Here is a 19,920-nt window from a genome sequence, read left to right as displayed (position 1 = left end):
AACTGGGAAATCATGACCTGAGCCGAAGTTGGACGCTTAACTGACTGAGCCACCCACGTGCCCATTTTCTGTTTTCTGATGTGATTGTCACAGCCCTCCGCAGTAGAGCCTGTACCCCTTCTGGAGGTTGGGGGGTACCTAACGACAGTCTGGAGGGGATAGTAGTCTCTAGAAGCATTCCCCGCCACATTTCCCTTTTTTGTGCCTGCTTTGCATCTCTTCCCCAGCCTCTGGCTTGCAAAATTGTCTGGAATCTGCAGCTGCGTCTTTCAGCCTCGCTCTTGGTTCCCTGGAAGAAACCAGAGAGCAGAAGGAGAACATTCCCGACCTGGAGACTGACCCTCAGTTGCTTGCTTACCCTTCCCATGGCCTGTCCCAGCAGCTACAGAGAATGGAGGGTACAGCCGCTCTCCCTTGGAGTCCCTGAGCCTGCTGCTTCTCACTGCGCTGTCCAGGGGTCTGTGACCTCATCTCCCTCGGCTTTTGCGGTGTCCCAGAAGGACCCCTCGAGTGGCCTGCACCTAGAAAGGACAACCCTCCTTTCTAGCTCTCCAATCGTTACCTGCCTCTGCAGTCCACAGGAGAGAGTGTGGCGCCCACTGATGCACAGAAGCTCAGGCGGGATTATTGCCCTTTGTCCTCTCTCCCCTCCCTGCGGACCCCCTGCTCAGTTAATCCTGTGGCTTCTTATGTACTCTCACCCTGAATGGCTGTGTGAAAGGCCCTGGGGGGCTTGGCAGCCCACTGTAGGTCTTTTGTGAAAATTGGTGCAGGAGGAAACCCCTAAAGCAGGAAGTGCAAGTGCTAGCTGCCTTTTGCTTTGGTGACCCTTTTCATTTTCCTTTTTTTTTCCCTTGTTTTTATTTATTTTTGAGAGAGCAAGTGAGCATGGAGAGACAGAGAGAGAGAGATTCTGTGCTGTCAGTGCGGAGCCCGATGTGGGGCTCGAACTCACGAATTGTAAGATCATGACCCGAGCCGAAATCCAGATGCTTAACTGACTGAGCCACCCGGGCGCCCCAACCCTTTTCATTTTCAAAGTACTTGCACAAATGTGTCATCTGAAAGTCCTAGTCTGGGACCAGCTGCTGGCTGGAGGCGGTATCATGTGGCCTGGAGATGGTGGGGGAGAGAAGGGTTTGTGTAACTGAAGCCATGTGAGCTTCACATGGGCACAAAGTGCGGATGGCGGGAGATTAGGGGAACTCATGGAGTCCCTGTTGTTCCTAGCCCCTGGGCCCTCAAGACAGTAGTTATGAAGAGAGCATTATTTCAGTTACCATTCAGTGACTGTTCCTGGTGTGTGTCAGTCACTGGGCTCACATTTAAATTTCACCATTTTGGGGGCACCTGGGTGGCTCAGTCAGTTGAGTATCTGACTTTGGCTCAGGTCATGATCTCACGGTTTGTAGGTTCCAGCCTTGCGTGGGGCTCTGTGCTGACAGCTCAGAGCCTGGAGCCTGCTTTCAATTCTGTGTCCCCCTCTCTCTGTCCCTCCCCTGCTCACACTCTTTCTCTCTCTATCTCAAAAATAAACATTGAAAAATTTTTTTTAAATTTCACCATTTTACTATGAAACAGTAGTCCTCTTGTCTTTATTTTAGAGATTACAAAACTGAGGCTTAGACAGGTTTTGTAATTTGCATAAGATCACACACAACTCTTTTTAAAAACAAAGTTTATTTTGAGAGATGTCACCCATGCCTGTGAGTGGGGAAAGGGCAGAGAGGGAGGAAGAGAGAGAGAGAATCCCAAGCAGGCTCTGTTCTGCCAATGCAGAGCCTGATTCGGGGCTCGAACCCACAAATCATAAGATCATCACCTAAGCCAAAAGCAAGAGTCTGAGAGTCAACTGGCTGAGCCACCAGGTGCCCCAAGATCACACATCCTGTGTGACAGGCTGGAATCCGAATCCAGGCAGTGTGACTGTAGATTTTAACCATTATGCAATGCTGTCCAGTTCCAGAGGTTGATGTTGACGGGGTAGCATTTACATTCCTGTTGCTTGTGAGGCCTCAGGAATTGCAAGTGGCTAAGGGAGGCAGGTCTCTCTCCCCTTTGCCTGTCTTGTTTTACCCTGAGGAACTTAGATGCAGAAGGACACTGATTCCAGCAAAGCCTCAGCATTGCACGAGCTACATGTTTCCCTAAGCAACAGCCAATGGGCTGGCACCGTCCCTTTGTCCAGACCCAAATATTTGCACTCAGATAGGCCTGCCTCTCTCCTCTTGACTTCATTTTTTTAAATTTTTATTTATTTATTTATTTTGAGAGAGAGAGAAAGAGAGAGAGAGTGCACACAAGCACAAGCAGGGATGGGCCAGAGAGAAGGAGAGAGAATCTTGAGCAGGCTCTGTGCCATCAGCAGAGCCTGATGGCAGAGCTCGAACTCAGGAACTTTGAGATCATGACCTGAGCTGGACACTTAGCCAGCTGTGCTGCCCAGGCTCCCCTCTCCTCTTGACTTCAGAGCTGGGGGTGCTGTCTTGACTGGTCCCAAAGCGACTTACTTTCCTCCTGGAACCTGAACCTTAATCCTTAGCACCCACTTCACTCACTCCAATTATGACTATTTAAGAAACTCCTCCAGCCCAGAGCCCCACAACACCTGACCATCCCTAGGGACCAGGCTTGCTTGGGAAGACCATCCCAGACTTGAACTTTGCAGTGTTAGCTGCCATCTCTCTTGATTTCCTCGTGCCAGGCTCTGTCCGTAGCTCCTCATGGGGGCTTCGTCAAATCCTCTTGGAACTTTCCACTTTAAGTTTTTAATTTCTCAGTCTCCTTTCTCCTCCCACCTTCAAACTGATCAATTTCCCTGGTTTTCTTTGTCAGTCATTCCCCCCCTTCTTTCTTTATTTTTTTCCAACTCTTTATTGTTCTTTGATGATTTTTTCTTCTCCAGACGCTCCTGCACGTCCCCATCAATGTCCACTGCCATTGAATATTACCTGCACAGTGTCTCTGGTTGTACTTGTCCTTGCTCCTTTTCTGCTCTTTTTCGTATTCTGATGACTATTTCGCTCCACTGCCTGCCCCAACCCCCTCATCCCTTCTGCCTGCCCCCGACTTTCATGTCTTTATTCATATATAAAAGGAGGGTTTGTTTTCTGTCCTGTCTACCTCCGCCATCATCAGCTCTGAGGACTTAAAATTTCATGCTCTGGGGGGAAAGGTCACATGGATTTAGGGGAAGAGGCAAACCACTGAATAATAATAAAAAGAATCTAACACTTGAGATACAGTTTTAAGCCCTCTATGTATGTTATCTTCATGCAGTCTATGAGTTGACTAACATTATCTGTCTCTGCCTTACAAATGAGGAATGGGGGCACAGAGAGGCTGAGTAACCAGCCCAACAGCCACACAGATGGTGAGCAGTTGAGTCAGAATTCATACCTGAGCAGAATACCTTGAGAGTCATTCTCGTCAACACGCCCGACTGCCTCCCTCCAGAGTTGATGGGTAATGAGCAAAAGAGATGAGAAGTCACTTTCTGGTCCCTGATCCAACATGCACAGTCATGGGGACACACACACACACACACACACACACACACACACACACACACACACACTGGTTTTTTCTCCTTCATCTGCCTCTCTTTCTCCCTTCCTCTTTCTTTTTCTGTCTCTTCTCTTGAGACAAGCTGTCATTTTCTGTGCACATAGAACAAAGACATCAAGTGACCTCTCAAGGTCTTCATATTTCTGATCTCCTGTAGTTCTGTGAATCTCTCCCTGTTTCCTCACCATCTTTTCTGTCTAAAGTCAAACTGTAGCGGGTGGGGGGGTGGTGCCTGGATTGTTCAGTCGGTTAAGTGTCCAACTTCAGCTCAGGTTATGATCTCACAGTCCATGGGTTCAAGTCCTGCATTGGGCTCTGTGCTGACAGCTTGGAGTGTGGAGCCTGCTTCAGATTCTGTGTCTCTCCTCCTCTCTGCCCCTCCCCCACTCTCACTCTGTTTCTCTCAAAAATAAATAAATATTAAAAATAAAAAATAAAAAGTGAAGTCAGACTGCAGGAAGAAGGAGCTGTACCATTTTGGCCAAGGTGTCTGACCCACATTTGTAGTCAAGCTACACATTGGATAAGCAGTGAAAATATGGCCACACCACTGCCCATTGCTCACAGAACTACATATCTCATGGTGCAGCAGGGGGACGTTGGGCTGACCAGGGTTTGAAACTGGCTCGCTTGACTTCCTTGCGCCCTACCCACCAGTAGGCAGCTGCTTTAGAGGAGGCTCTTCCTAAAGACACAGGTGCAGTGTCCAGCCCCTGAGCTGTCTTTAGGGAACTGGGTGCCTGTTCTGCCCAGCACACCATACCCATCCTCCACCAAAACTCACTGTAGCCTCTCCTCAGGTATCTAGGTTTTATTTTTCTTCCTTAATTTGTTGCATAAGTACAGTGATTAAGGAGTCAGAATATAATACCTAGGGTAAAGTCATTAGTACAAATAATTCCCCTGGAGAGAAAATGATGTAATGATATTGTAAAGAGCTTCCCAGCCATCCATCCACCCATCCATCTATCCATCTTTCTATCTATCTATATCTTTCTATCCATCTTTCCATCTTTTTACTAAATATGAGGCCAAATGGAATGCAATGAAATTGCAGAAGAGGGGACTTCTGGTCTCTAGGTCCAGGAGCAAATGAATAGACTAGAAGAGTTATTTCTTCTATAATAAATTATTAGATGGATTCCTTTCTGGCTAGCAGCGGTGTGGCTGTAGTGGCTTGTTAATTAGGTCCTCTGCTTCTTTTCTCTCTTTCAGTGTCATTCTCTTTTCTGTCTTTCCTCCTGGAATTATCTTTGGACTTGGGACATACTTCTTTCCTCCTTTCTCACTGAAACCAAGCATTATCCCCTACCTCCTTCCATGCCCCATCTCCTACATTATCTGTTCTGTAGCTAACAGCTCTCTCCTGCTGCTTTGAGTCCAGGACGTCTAAATTGCTTTGTAAAATACACCCGGCTGCTTCCGGCTCAACAGCCCTCTTAAGTGCTGTCCACTGTGTTCACCATCCAGGGCTGTGTGACGGTCAGATGCCATTAAGACCCAAGGAGGTAAATGTGTTTGGTCATTTGGGATACTGGGCGGGGTCCTGTTAACATGGGTCTGATTTCTGCATGATTTTGATGAAAACAGAACATCCTCCTCCTTAGTGGGTACTAGCCTTCTGCTCTCCATCTGTCTGTGCATTTGACTGTCAGCCTAGGAACAGAGAGGACCTCAGGCCAGAGCAATAGCCAGAAGGAACATTACAGGCCTCTGAGCAGAGATGACGTGTGTGGAGCTGGTGGAGCCTGCACACTTTTGGCTTTTTTTGTGCGGGTTATGATGGGATACCTCTAGTGCTATTCTAGCAATGTCCCATACCTTTTCCAATTCCAAGGTGATTGCATCTATGACCATGGGGCAGTGAGCTAAAGGAAACCAATCCATTGGCCAAGATAGTGTCCTCCTGCTTGTACTCCTGTCCCTTTTCATTTGGCTATATGGAACTTTCATGCTCCTTGGCTAATAGGGTGAGATGGGATGGGATAGGTAAGGGAAACATGATGTGTTCAGTGCTTATGGTGAATAAAGCCGGGATCACACCCCCCTCCCCCACCTTCATTTTAATCTTGATAATTGACTGGTTTGGTCAGATGTCTTGGTCTAGTCTGTTGCCTAAATAAAGTGAACATGAGTGAATCTTTGATGATTATTTTTAAAAGTAATTTCCACTGGACACAGGAGATTTTTTTTTTCCAATTTATATCCAAGTTAGGCAGCATATAGTGCAATACTAATTTCAGGAGTAGAAGCTAGTGATTCATTCCTTCTGTGTAACACCCAGTGCTCATGCCGACAAGTGTCTTCCTTAATGTCCCTTACCCATTTAGCCCATCCCCCCCCCCAGCTCCTCCAGCACCCCTCAGTTTGTTCTCTGTATTTAAGAGTCTCTTATGGTTTGTCCCCCTCCCTGTTTTTACATTATTTTTGCTTCCCTTCCCTTATATTCATCTGTTTTGTATTTTAAATTCCTCATATGAGTTAAGTCATAAGATATTTGTCTTTTTCTGACTGACTAATTTCACTCAGCATAATACTCTTTAGTTCCATCCACATAGTTCCAAATGGCAAGATTTCATTCTTCTTGATTGCCAAGTAGTACTCCATTGTGTGTGTACCACATCTTCTGTATCCATTCATCTATTGACGGACATTTGGGTTCTTTCCATGCTTTGGTTATTGTCGATGGTGCTGCTGTAAACATTGGGGTGCATGTCCCCCTTCTAAAGAGCACACCTGTACCCCTTGAGTAAACACCTAGTAATGCAGTTGCTGGGAGTTCCATTTTTAATTTTTGAGGACCCTCCATACTGTTTTCCAGAGCGGCTGCACCAGTTTGCATTCCCACCAGCAGGGCAAAAGGGTTCCTCTTTCTCTGCATCCTCGCCAACAAGTGTTGTTGCCTGAATTGTTAATTTTGGCCATTCTGACAGGTGTGAGGTGGTGTCTCATTGTGGTTTTGATTCGTATTTCCCTGATGATGAGTGATGCTGAGCATTTTTTCATGTGTCGATTGGCCATGTGATTGTCTTCTTTTGAAATGTGTCTATTCATGTCTCTTGCCCATTTCTTCACTGAATTATTTGTTTTTTGGGTGTTGAGTTTGATATGTTCTTTATAGATTTTGGATCTAACCCTTTATGCAAATATCTTCTTCCATTCCATTGGTTGCCTTTTAGTTTTGCTGATTGTTTCCCTTGCTGGGCAGCTTTTTTTTGATGAGGTCCCAATAGTTCATTTTTGCTTTTGTTTCCCTTGCTTCCAGAGACATGTCCAGTTAGAAGTTGCCGCGGCCAAGGTCGAAGAGGTTGTGGCCTGCTTTTTCTGTTAGGATTTTGATGGCTTCCTGTCTTAATGTGTTTCATCCATCTTGAGTTTATTTTGTATGGTGTAAGAAGGTGGTCCAGGTTCATTTTTCTGCATGTTGTTGTCCAGTTTTCCCAGCACCACTTGCTGCAGAGACTGTCTTTATTCCATTGGATACTCTCTCCTGCTTTATCAAAGAAATGTTGCCCATACATTTGTGGGTCCATTTCTGGGTTCTTGATTCTGTTCCATTGAACACAGGAGATTTGCTTAATGCATACACCAGCCCTCTGGACATGCCCAAGATTTTTCCCTCTAATGTTTGAGAATGCATTTTCTTACAATATGCCATCTTTGGGGCAGCGGGTAAGGAGAAGGGCGGGGGGAGTGTCCCCAAAGGAAATCTTACATTAATTCAGGTTTTATATTCTCTGTGTCTGTGGTAATGGCAGCAGGAATTGGGGACAGATGGAGGGGAAACATGAAGGGGTGGGAAATGTGGTAGCATGGCATTTAGTGGAAAGGTGTTTGATGTCTGTGCACACAGGTTTGGAGCCCAGCTCTGCTGTGCTGGCAGTGTGACCTTGGGCAAGTCCCTGAAAGTCTCTGACTCCTAGATTAATTGTCTTTGAAATGGAGACAACAATAGTTACCTCATAGGCTTCCTCTGAGGGTCAGATGAAGCAGCAGATTGGGAAGTGCATTGGGGCACCATACAAATGGGAGTTGTTAACTCTTCCTGTTCTGCCATTAAGCCAGGCTTACAAAGGCTGTGTAGAGTGGAATTGCTTGTGGAATTCTTGGTGGTGTCCTTCCTTTAGGAAACTCTCCTGCTCTGTGTTGGGCTCCCAGAGTGCGCGGTTTTGTCATAAAGTCAGGCTTGAACAGCAGCGTGGGTAAGAGAGAAGAGTGAGGGATGAGGGAGGCAGAGCCCATGAATGATCACAGGTTCCTGCCTTTTTTATTCTCTTCTATTTTAATCTCTCTCTTTAACCCTGGCTGTGCTGGATTTTTCTCTGCTCTAGAAGCTGGATTGGGAGGGGGTAAATGAAGGGTCTTCTATCTCTCGGGGTCTCACCCTTTCTGAGGAATGAGTCTATCTGCAATCTGGAAAGGAGCGTTTGCAGGCGTTTCTCTGACCCTTTTGCCCTTTCCCGGGCCTTTGTTTTCTCATCTGTGAAATGGAGCCGCAGCTTTAAGGTTCCTTCCACTTTAACACTTTGCAGGTCTGAAATCCGAAGCATAAAGGAATCAATGTCCTTAACAGCCAGCCCAGGTTAGCACAGTTGGAAGAGCTGGTAGAGCTGAGGATATTCGATCTGCTTTTCCATAGGTTATTGTCTTTGACTGGGAGAGTATCTCTAAAGCTTGGGCAGGAAGGGCAGTGGTTCCGGGGGAGCACACATGCTCCCTTCTTGCAAGTTCGGAGGAGCACTGCTCTTTTGTCTTCATCCGGGCGCTGGCACCAGCAGACGCAGTGACTATCCACATCGTGTTTTAAGTAAACGCTTTGCGCTTTATTTGAAACGTGAGCGGCTTTCTCCTTCTTCCCTCCAGGCCGTGGGGTGCTCTGATCCCTCCCCCTCAGCGGCTGCACAGCCTTTCCTGGGTTCCCAGAGCAAAATGGGCCACAGAGGAAGCTGTAGTCACTGCAAGCAGGGCGGCCTGTCCCTGCTGGGCAGGGAACCTACAGTGATGAATGGGGCCGGATGAAGTCATCCTGCTCCTCCAATCAGGCTGCTCCGACAGAGCCAGGGGCCTCTGCGGATCCAGCCGGGCTGCCGGCTGCTCTCATGTACCTTTAGACAGAGGCTGTGAGTCTCTGGGAGTGGAGTGGGGGGGTGTGAACCGCCCGCTCCTGGCTCCTGTGTAGGCCTCAGTCAGTCTGAATGTTATTGCAAGGTGAGTGGCTTCACCCAGCAAATTCCTCTCCCTCGGCATTCTCGACCTTGCTGTGCAGGCCTCCGGCACCTCCTTGCACGGCACCGCCTGCTTCCATCTGAGTGCCTGCACCTCCTCCTTGAGGTTCTCACACCCGCCCTTACGGCCCCCAGCTTTCTCCCTACCTGCTACCCCAGCACTTGCTCAGCACCGGCCAGCTGGCCTCTGCCCACTCGCTCTGCTCTGCTCTTCCTGACCTGTGGGTACCAGTTTGCCGGGTGATGGGAGGGCAAGGCCCCCATCTCTGTGCACTCTCCCCCAGCAGGGGGAGCCCTGGGAGACCCGCACTCGCCTCCTGGGAAGAAGCACCAGGCAAGGGGAGACGCCCCCTGACTCAACCTGATGTGAGCATCTGTGGGAACCCAGGCAGCGCCCGCCCGCCCGCCCCCCTCCCGCTTGCCTGGGACCCCGAGCCTCTTTCCTGTGCACCTCCCCCCACCCCAGTAGAGGACATCCCAGGGGGCCAGAGAATAGAAATCTTGGTTCTTGTTTTCCCTGCCCTTCCAGAGGGATGGTTTGCTCTTTCTGGGTGACATTTGTGACTCTGCCTTTTCTCTCTGGATGGGGCCGCTGCTCCTTAGGCCAAGCAGAGATCATGGAGCCGGCTGATATGGCGACAGCAAAGGTAGGATGGAAATGCTGCCGGCCGCACTGTGCGTAAGTGGCTTTGCTTGGCGTGTTCTGCCTTTGGTTCACTTTTCTCTCCCCTCCTGTCCCTCAGCCCACCACTCCTGAGTGTCCGGGGCTGTGTAGAGTGGAGGGAAATGACCCTCGAGCATGAAGCCCTCAGGAGAGGGGAGGAAGGGCTGGGTCTGACAGAGCACACTCCTCACCTTTATGCACCCAGAAGTCAAAGCAGGTGTGGGGGGGGGAGGATTGGTCTCTAGCTCTGTTTGGGTTGATCTGTGTCTTTCTTGTTAGCTCTGCCTCCTTATTCATTTATCCTTATCCCATCTCTCTTTGGTCACCCCCTCCTTTATGGCCTCTGTTTCTCACACCACAGTGCTCTCCTCATCCATGTGTGCCATCCCCACCCTTCCTTTCCACCTTCTGTTTGCTTCTCTTTTCCCTCCTGTTGTATAAGGAATGGGTGGGGTCAGTGTGGGCTGGACAGTCTTGAGAGCCTCCCATCCTGCAGCTGACGATGGCCTTGGGATTGGCCAGGCGTTGATCTCTGAGTGGCAGATGCCTTTGCTGTCCCCTCCCACCGCTCATCTGATGCCCCAATGGAAGTGTGGGTCTGGGCCCCTCCAGGGAATGTAGCCCGGTGATGTGTGGCCCAGAGCTTGCAGGCTCACTAGAGGGCGTGCCTGGGATGAGTTTCTAATCCCTCCTGAATCCTGCTTGCAATTTGGAATTTGCAGTGTCGGGTGCATTTTCCCAAACAGGGAGCCTGAGTGGATGAGGGATCTAAGGAAGCCGAGTCTGCAAGCCCCAACCCCAACCCCTCTGTGCAGAAGGAGACTCAGCCCTTGGACAGGTTTGGGGGCTTTCCTTTTGGGCTAGATGGCATGTCTCCTTTACCTCAGAGATGCAAGACTGGATGAGGCTCAGACCTCTGGAGCAGGTTGGGTACCCCATGTGTATGTGCAAGAGGGAAGAAGGTTGGAAGCCCAAGCGGTGAGCGTGCCATGGGCAGTAATATTTTCTGGTGGTGAGGACATGTCTCTGCAAATCACAGATCTGGGTTCCCAGTGCCTCTCTCCTACTCGCACATGCAGTGTGACCTGCTCCAAGTTCCTTAACCTCTCTGAGCTTTCATCTAATCTGTACGGTGGTGAAAAGTTACAGCTGTTGTTTTCACCAGCTTAGATTTGTCAAATACTTTTTCTTTGAAGAAAGTTGCTGGGGAGAACATGACTAACTGAGAACTCCCTGGACTCCGTCCCGCCTCTGTCTCCACTTCCCCTGTCTTTTCCCTCCCGCAAACATTGGGGTACCCACAGTGAGCATGGATGGTGCAAGATGCTGTACCCCCTGGCGGTGTGCAGAGGCGGCCAGGGGAGCAGAGTCTGCAACTGCATTTGATTCCAAACGGGTTTGCTCCAAGCAGTTTGCTTTGTGATTGTAATGCTCCTATCGGTGATGTCAAGTGTCCTCTCTCACCAGGCTTCCCTCTTAAAAATCTCCCAGTCAACTAGCTCTTGAAGTCATAAGTGGTTTGGGATCCACCAGTTGGCTCTCAAGGGTTTGGTGGTGGTGTGCGCTGGGGGTAGACGTATGGTTTGCAGGTGTTGGAGGGTTATTCCGCGATGAGTTAGGAGGGGTGTGTTTATGTTTGCAGCCACAGGTGGAGGTAGAAAAAGAGGCAGCTCATTTTTTCGTGGGCTCTTAAGCATCCGCTAGTCAAGACTGCAGATAACCCCCCCAACCCCGGGGTGGACAGTCAGATCTGGGGCCGGACTATTCCTGAGCCTGGCATTTGCTTTCAGGACCTCAAAGAGTGAATCTGATTGGCCACGGAGACCAATGCCATTTAACCCCGGAGCCGTGATTCATTTTCTTTAACCTTTTCTACCCCCAAGCCCTTTGGAGGGAGTTTAGTTCAGATGTTTCCAGTGTGGGCCCACGAACCGCTAAGGTCCTTAGGAGAGCGTCCGCGAGCCTCTATCATTTGTAGGCAGAAGTTTATATTTCTCTGCATTTTTCTGGGAAGAGTACCTATGGCTCTCTGCAGTTCCCCAGAAGGGTGATAAATAACTCACAGATGCTTAAGAAACTTTACCTGATCAAGATGTTCTCATAAAGAGCCTGCTTGCATCTTGCAGCCTAGGTACAAAAAGAATCTATGTATTATGGCTCATGTTCCGAATCGGTGATAACGTCTAAATGCCGTGAAGCTGTTGAGTAAAAATTCATGTTGTGACTCACTGGTACGTCATTTATTTATGCCTCGGATGTTGCTTCTTTAATACATCATTTTACTGCTATGTATTTCTAAATACATGTAAATGTATCCATCTTACCTGATCCCTTTTAGTTCTGAGGTACCGTTCCCAGGATTTCCCTTAGCCCCATATATACCGGGTTCAGCTTCCCCAGAATGAAAGAGCTTTTGGTTTGGAAGTGTGATCACTCTTGATGACAGCACTGCCTCTTGAGACTGTCCAGTTCCTGGAGGAGGGCTGTTGGAGGTATGACTCCATCTCCCAGAGTCTGGAGTTTGGGGCTCTGTTATTGCATTGCTGTGGTCTTTTTTTTTAAGGATATAATTTCAGAGCAGGGCCGTCTGATGTCTTGACGTGACTGTGTTAAGATATGTAGATGGTAAATTGCGCCCTGAGCATTCCTATTTCAACCATGAGAAAAGAGGTTGGTGGGCATTCATCAGGATATTCATTCAAGGAATGTTTATTAAATGCCGGTTATATGCCAGCCAAGACTAGAGTATGGAGGTTGTAATTGGATAGCACATGATCCCTGTGAGCAGTTAGTTCATGGGGTCTTGGGGGAGACAGATGAGTAAACATTATGAAACATTATGATGGTACAAGGTAACAGGGGTTGTAACAGAAGTTCAAGTCAGCGGGGGGGGGAAGCTCAAAAGAACTATTTGATGTTGGCCTAGGCAGGCAGGAGGGCTTTCTAAAGGGAGCGACATTTGATCTGAGACCTGCAGTGTCAGTGGGAGCTTAGCAGGTGGACAAGAGAAGAGCGGTGATGTTATGAACTGTAGTTGGACATATCTGCCTTCACAGCCTGGCACTGCCACTCTCTAGCTCCACGGACTTGAGCGGGTTACCGTGGCCTGTCCTCGTCTCTGTGTCCTTATTTGTAGATGACGGTGATTCCATAGACCCTGCACGGTTGTCCTGAGGGTGAAATGAGACAATGCCTGGCACAGCATAGCTGTTCGCTGAACAGTAGCTAGGCTAGAGGAGACAGCGTGCACATGGCAAAGCCCAGGTCACAGGGTCACAGCAAGCAGTTTGGCATGATCGGGGCTTAGGAGCATGTGGACTCCAGGAGGCAGATGATGGAACTAGACATGGAAATTGATATCCCAGGACAGCCTTGAACAGCACTGAGTTTATGTAGATACTGGGAACAGTCGACATATTTAGGATCTCATCTGACTTGCTTTTGAAAAAGTACTCTCTGGGGCGCCTGGGTGGCTCATTCATCTAAGTGATTTCGGCTCAGGTCATGATCTCATGGTTTGTGAGTTTGAGCCCTGCATTGGGCTCAGTGCTGACAGCATGGAGTCCGCTTTGGATTCTCTCTCTCCACCACACCCCCCCCCATCCCTACTCTGCTTGCATACGCTCACCTCTCTTACAAACTTAAAAAAAAAAAAAAGTAAAAGTACTCTCTGGCTACAAGACAGACAGATAATTGATCATTTTCTCATTTTGTGCCATCCTGGAGACTCTGTTTGTTTGTTTTTTACATGTCTGTCTTCCCCAACTAGACTGTAAGCTTTTTTTTTTTAAAGGGCAGGGCTAGTGTGATTTTGCTTTTTAAGCCCCACCCCCCCATATAATACCAAGCAATATAATAGGTGCTCAATAAATATTTGGTAAATGAACAAATAGGAGAGGAGGGGTAGGCACAACATCGTACGTAACGATGAGAATTGAAAGGCAGGTATAAAACTAAAAGCAAGAAACAAACTTGGAGTCATTCAGGGAGCTGGAATGGACAGGCCTTTGTCTCTAGTTCAGTGGGAGGTGGAAGAGGAGTATAGGGTGAATTCCAGGTGTCTGACTGGGAGACTGGGTAGCTGGTACCATTAACTGATGTGGGCACAGGAGGTCAGAGTGAGCAGGAGGTATAGAGGGGCCATGAGAAGTTGGATTTATTCAGGCTGGCTTTGCGGTGCCCCTGGTGAAGGTGTTGAGGAACAATTGGAAATTGGTGACTGAGGTTAGGGGAGTGGCAGTAGTTGTCCTTGTACACGTGGGAGGCACAGGCACATCTCCAAGGCTTTGTTAAAGCATTCAAGAGTAGACTGGGTCATCATAAGAAAAAAGTCTTTTAACAGTGCGTGGGGAGGGATGTTGATGATGCTTTTTGTGATCATTTCACAATGTGTGCAAATGAAGCATTATGTTCTACACCTGAAACTAATATAATGTGACATGCCAGTGATATGTCCCTAAATCTTCCTGGATTAGGAACCTTTGGGACGCAGGTGACCACCTAAAGACAAGGGAGTTGAATGGAGAAGGCTTTCAGATCCCTTTTCCCAGCAGTTAGGAAGTGTAGCCTCTCCTTAGAGTGGAATGTGGGTCTCAGAACTCAGTAGCCCTTCCTCATAGCAGGGTCTGAACTTGTGCACCTGGCAGAGAAGTTGAAAAAAGTGGATGGACTGACACAGAGTTGCCACATATTTATTTTACCTATGGAAGGTAACAAAACTAAAATAGAAAACATCACTGCCACTATTTAAAGAATATTTTAATACAATTTTTTAAAAATGTTTATTTATTTTGAGAGTGAGAAAGAGGGAGAGAAAGAACACAGGCAGAGGTGGGGCAGAGAGAGGGAGACAGCGAATCCGAAGCAGGCTTCAGGCTCTGAGCTGTCAGCACAGAGCCCAACGTGGGGCTCGAACCCACAAACCATGAGATCATGACCTGAGCCAAAGCTGGATGCTCAACCGACCGAGCCACCCAGGTGCCCCAGCTTTTGAAAACTTAACACATTGCCCTTATTTTTGTCCATTGTCCACAGTTCATATAAATACCTCCTCATGATGCCCTTGAGCCATCAGATGTAGTTGGTGGCTGAGTATGGAAGGACACAGGTGCATTTATTGAGTAGTCATAAGACACACAGAACCTGAGCCCGTTGGAGGTTTGCTCATGATTACACCATCTCGTGTCACTTGTGATGATCTTCCACATCGCCCCCGCCCCCCACCCCGCCCCAGCCTTCAGGCTCTGATGAGAAAATGTCCTAATGGTAGGAAATGAAATTTCAGATTCCAGCCCATTAGATGCAGCCTGCTCTGTCCAAATAAACCTGTATTTATTGGCAGGGATCATAGCAATATGTTCCAAAGGCACTATTTCTGGGCACCTGTCATGCAAATAGGAAGTTCTTGTCCCCATAAAGGATGATAACAAATATCGGATCCTCTTTCTGGCTAACTCTTTCGTGGTAAGACCAGACTGATCAAGAAATAATTATTGCAGATAGACTTAATATAGGCTGGCTGAGAATATTCATCATTACTTATTCATTGAAAAATTGGCATAATGATTACCAACCTATGTTCATTTTGGTAAACAGAAGCACCATATCCTGATTATCTGTGCCTCTCTTAAAGGACTTAACCACTTTAAACTTTGTTAGAATTGCTGAATATAACTACTCTTTTTTTTCAGTATTTTTTTAATGTTTATTTATTTTTGAGAGAGAGACAGTGTGAGCAGGGGAGGGTCAGAGAGAGAGAGGGGGACACAATCTGAAAACAGGCTCCAGGCTCTGAGCTAGCTGTCAGCACAGAGCCCGACGCAGGGCTCGAACCCACAAACCGCGAGATCATGACCTGAGCCGAAGCTGGATACTCAACCAACTAAGCCACCCAGGTGCCCCTTAATATAACTACTTAATGCCCATGTCTTATCTTCCTTATTAGATTATAAGCTTCTGGAGATCAGGAGGATATTTGATTTATTACTGAAATAATATCATGGTTTGTCTGGGTCCTGAACATAGTAGACACTCAATAAGTATGACTGTCTTTGAATAAATAAATGGCCTACTGATGTGACAGAAGTATCACAAAATAGAAATATAAAAAAAATTCCCAACAAAATAGAAAACAGTCAGAAACTTTTGTTTATGTAAAGGAGAAGAAGTAGATAAGGAAGCACAGAAACGGAGCCTGCAGTCCCTGTGGAAGGTGGTGGTCATAGTCTGTAGACTCCAGTTGGGAATACTCATGACAATGGTTAGAACGTCCTGGGCACTTGATGCGACATCATGCATTGTGTCATTGACACCTACCAGCTGTGCGGGTTGTTGTCATTATCACCTTTGTTTAGATGGAGCTGAGGCGTAGAGAAAATCAGTAATTTGCGCAAGGTCACATAGCCATTAAGTATGGACTTGAACTCCCGTCTACTTCCAGAGTCACTGTGCACAAGAAACCGCAGTCCACACCTCCAGGGCTGGTGTCCGGCCTGTGTCTGTTAAGAATGTGGTTTTTCCTAAGGCTTGCTGTATCACTGAGCAGTCTCTCTGCCAAGAGTACTGTGTCCTTGGCCAGGAGTCTTTCGCTGTTAAAATGAGTTCATCAGTTTGTTAACAGTCCTTCTCAAGTGTAAGTTAGATGAGAAAGAAGTCTCCATTTGGTGAGAAGACAGCAAGAGCAGCTGGCCGTGGGCGTATGGGCGCTCCCTCCCCGAGAGAACCTGAGTTTCTAAGCTCCCTTCTGGGTCCCTGATGCCATCAGTCACCCTGAATTTCTCCTGAGGATAAACCAGGAGGATCAGGGTGGGTAATTAGAAATCTGCCTTGTTTCTCCCATCTGGCAGGAGAGATGTTTTCTTTTGTTATGCATGTAATTAGAATGCAGGAAGTCAGGCAAGGTCCCCTCTCCTGGTTGGTGGGGGTTTTCCAAGGTGTGTGCCTCTTTCCGGATAGGAGGGCTTTGCCACTGGGGGACTGGCCTCCGTCTAGCAGCAGAGAGAGTTGTGATGGAGAACAAACCAATGAAGAGGACGTACAAAGAAGCCAGCACCGAGGCAGGGGGACAGGTGTTCAGGAAGCCGGGGAGAGATTTTGGAGGCAGAGGGCATAGAGATGCAGGAGAGAGCAAGGGGGTCCTCTCTGGGGTTTCCGTCGCCCAGCCATTGCAGAGAAGCCAGGAAGCCTTCATGGAGAAGGGATGTCCAGAGCTGCTTTGACAGAGGGAGAGACCTAGGTTAGCTGGGCACTGCCACCGAGGTGAGCAGGACAGGTGGTTTCATCCAGGCTTTTCCGAGGCTAGCAAGAGGTCAGGGGGTTTGTGCTACTGGCACTGGACTTCACCTTTTCACTTTTCCCAACGTTACCAACCACAGCACCCTCTCATCTTGTGGCTAGGAAGAGAAGTCCTCCCTGGGCCTCGGTGTCTTCCTCCCTCTCCAGTCAGCTATGCTGGTGAAGCAGCTGGGGGCAGGATGAAGCTGGCTGGAGCTGGGCTCTGCCCTTGCCCATCCGTTCCCTTTGGTTGCCCGAACGGAACATTCTGGATCAGCAGATTGTGAAGAGGGGCAAAAAGGACTGGGGGAGGTGGGTTGTCCAGTTTTTATTTTGATTTTTTGATCCCGCTCCAGCACCCCAAGTCAATCCCTGGGGTCCTGGAGGCCGAAGGAAGTGTGCCTGAAATGAACTGAGCCCCACTCGCTTCCCCCCCACACCTCTCAACCGCTGCTGCTCTATGGCCTAGGCCCCCTCCCCACCTCTCTTCTCCCTACAGTGGACTGGTGGGGCTGGAGGGCAGGGGTGTGCACATGGATCCCCACATGAGAGAGGCGGGGCAGGCTCGGGAAGCTCCCGACTGGGAGCTAACACAGATGAACAGACCAGAAGGCAAGGCCAATGCCTGCAGCCCACACTGTCACCCCAGAGCCAGTGACTAATAGTGGTAAGGGGGGGGGGGTGCGTAGGGCATGGAGGGGGAGGAGGAGGGGACATGGAACACCTGATCGGGTGCTGCTCTGGCCATCTGCCGTCTCCCTCACACAGGCTCTATTGACTGCAGTTTGGGATTTGGAAGAGGATTCTGGCTGGAGGACTAGGAGGCTTGTTGAAATGCAGTGTTTAGGACGCCACTCCTCCCCCGCTGCTCTTCTCACCAGCTTCCTGACCTCCAAAACGCTCCTTAAATATAACACTCTCAGCGCCTGACAACTTCACTGCCTGAGCTTGGAGCTTTGATTCCCCAACGTGTGACTGCAGCACGGCTCTGCCCCAGTTTTGTCAGCTCCTGGAGCCATGCGGCACTGCCCTGGCCCTGCAGCTCCCCTCTCGGGAGGTGAGCACAGAGCCCCGCCACTCTGCATGGAAGGGGAGCCTCGGGGATCATGTCCACTGCCTATTTTCTGCCCCACATAGGCTCCCAGTGACTTCCCAAGGTCATGAGGTGGCGTGAGCTTCTGGTGGTGGAAAGAGCCACTGGGGGCTGGGAGTCAGGGGAGCTGAATTCTGTGGTGGGCTCCTGGGCTTTTGGCCTCCAGGTTCCCCTTGGCTGAGGCCTTGGGTGTCTGCAGGGTGGTATGCTCCGGTTGAAAGACCCCCCTGCCAGCCCAGGCCCTACTTGCAGAGGAGGCTAGAAGCATCAATCCTGCTCTTGTTGGCTTAGGAAAGGAACAGAACCAACATGGTGAGACTTTAAGGCTTGACTAGGGGACCAGGAGACCAAAGCAGCTAAAATCAAAGTTCCTTTTTGATTTTTTTTTTCCCCCACAGCCTGCATTCCAAACCCAGTAAAATTTGGAAGAAACCATGGTAGCAAGAGGTTTGGAGTGAAACAGCTCAACCTTCTGTTAATCAGGCCTTACAAACACAATAGACGTTGGACTGTCCTTGCCCCTGGGAAGGCCCGTATTTTGAACTTGGATTTTTGAAAATGCAGATAACATAGATCACCATCCCAGTCATCCGCTCCCCACCACCGCCCTACTCTCTCGTCCATTCTGTTCACAAAAATTGGAAGGAGAAGAGGTGCCTGGGTGGCTCAGACAGTTGAGCGTCCGACTTCAGGTCATGATCTCACAGTTTATGGGATCGATCCCCACGTCGGGCTCTGTGCTGACAGCTCAGAGCCTGGAGCCTGCTTCAGATTCTGTGTCCCTCTCTCTCTGCCCCTCCCCTGCTCATGATCTGTGTCTCTCTGTCTCTCAAAAATAAATGTTAAAAAAAAATTTTTTTTAAGTGGAAGATTAGTGTCAGGTATTTCTAGTTATGTTGTTTATTTTTAAATTGTTTTTGCTAAATACTGAGCAGATCTAAAGGTTATTTATAAAAAATACGTATAAAGTGTACAGAAAGAAGAAACAACAAACTGTGTACTTCTTACCTGTCCTGCTGATTCTGTTGTCTTCCTCACTTAGAGGTGCCCCCCTTTCAGGATGTTGAGATTGCCACTTCCTTGGTTTTCCGTTTTATGGATATAGACTGTCTAGCTATACAGGTAGAGAATATCTGGATACTCTGAGTACTGATGAGGTTGAGTACCTTTTCATACATGAATGTGAAGTATCTTGTTATGTGTTTGTTCTATGGCAGTATATGCATAGAAGCATAGCCGTGCTTTCTTCATTGATTTGCTTTCTGTGCTCAGCATAATTTCTTGAGATTTGTCTGTTTGGTTGCATGTGACAGTAATTTGTAATTTTTCTGAGGGTTACATACTGTTCGCACTTTAAGAAAATCCTAGTTGTTCATCCTTTCCGCTGTAGATAGACATTCGTTTCCAGGTGTGGAGGTTTGTTTCCGCAAACCACATTATCACATGGAGTGCTGTGTGAAGTTTCTCTTGCACATTTCTTAGTAGGAGCTTCTTCAGCTGGTAGAATGGAACCATTAGGTGTCAGGGGATGCATTTTGCCAACTTTACTACATAATACCAAATGGTTTGCCTACTATATACATGTCCATGGGCTTCTTTCTTTCTTTCTTTTTCTTTTTCTTTCTTTCTTTCTTTCTTTCTTTCTTTCTTTCGCTTTCTTTCTTTCTCTTTCTTTCTTTCTTTCTTTCTTTCTTTCTTTCTTTCTTTCTTTCTTTTTTAATGTTTATTTATTTTTGAGTATGAGAGAGAGCATGAACAGAGAAGGGGCAGAGAGAGAGAGAGAGGGAGACTCAAGAGTTTGAAGCAGGCTCCAGGCTAACAGCTCTCCTGAGCTGTCAGCACAGAGCCCGACATGGGGCTCAAACGCACAAGTCAGACACTTAACCAACTGAGCCACCCAGACACCTCCCCACTGGCTCCTTTACAACTTTTATATTATTAGACTTTTTAACTTTTGCCAATCAGATAGGTGCGAAGTTAGCATCCGATTGGCATTTTAAACTTGCATTTCCCTGAATGCTAATGAGGCGGAGTGCCTTTTTATATAAGTATTGATTACTTCCTCTTCTGAAAGTGCTTATTCAAATCCCTTCTCTCTT

The 19,920-nt window shown here is 48.1% G+C and overlaps 1 protein-coding gene across 19 annotated transcripts in view; it reads left to right on the top strand.

Moving 5' to 3' along the window:
• The window catches only part of GRAMD1B (GRAM domain containing 1B), a 161,351-nt gene that overhangs the window by 44,709 nt on the left and 96,722 nt on the right, over positions 1-19,920 (top strand). For 11 of the 19 annotated variants that reach the window (XM_029915177.1, XM_029915174.1, XM_029915173.1 and 8 more), the window contains exons 3-4: positions 9,077-9,158; positions 9,396-9,439. The exons of 2 other annotated variants lie outside the window; for them this stretch is intronic. In XM_029915177.1, coding sequence (XP_029771037.1) covers positions 9,077-9,158; positions 9,396-9,439 — 126 coding nt within the window. Of the gene's footprint in view, positions 1-8,430; positions 9,159-9,395; positions 9,440-10,202; positions 10,295-19,920 lie in introns of those variants that run through there. 6 more of the 19 variants (XM_029915187.1, XM_029915188.1, XR_003900274.1 and 3 more) reach the window with 5 other exon arrangements.

This window comes from Suricata suricatta, chromosome 11 (genome assembly GCF_006229205.1).
Source record: "Suricata suricatta isolate VVHF042 chromosome 11, meerkat_22Aug2017_6uvM2_HiC, whole genome shotgun sequence".
NCBI lineage: Eukaryota > Metazoa > Chordata > Mammalia > Carnivora > Herpestidae > Suricata > Suricata suricatta.
Note: the sequence above shows the minus strand (reverse complement) of the source record. Positions and strands in the feature narration are given on the sequence as shown.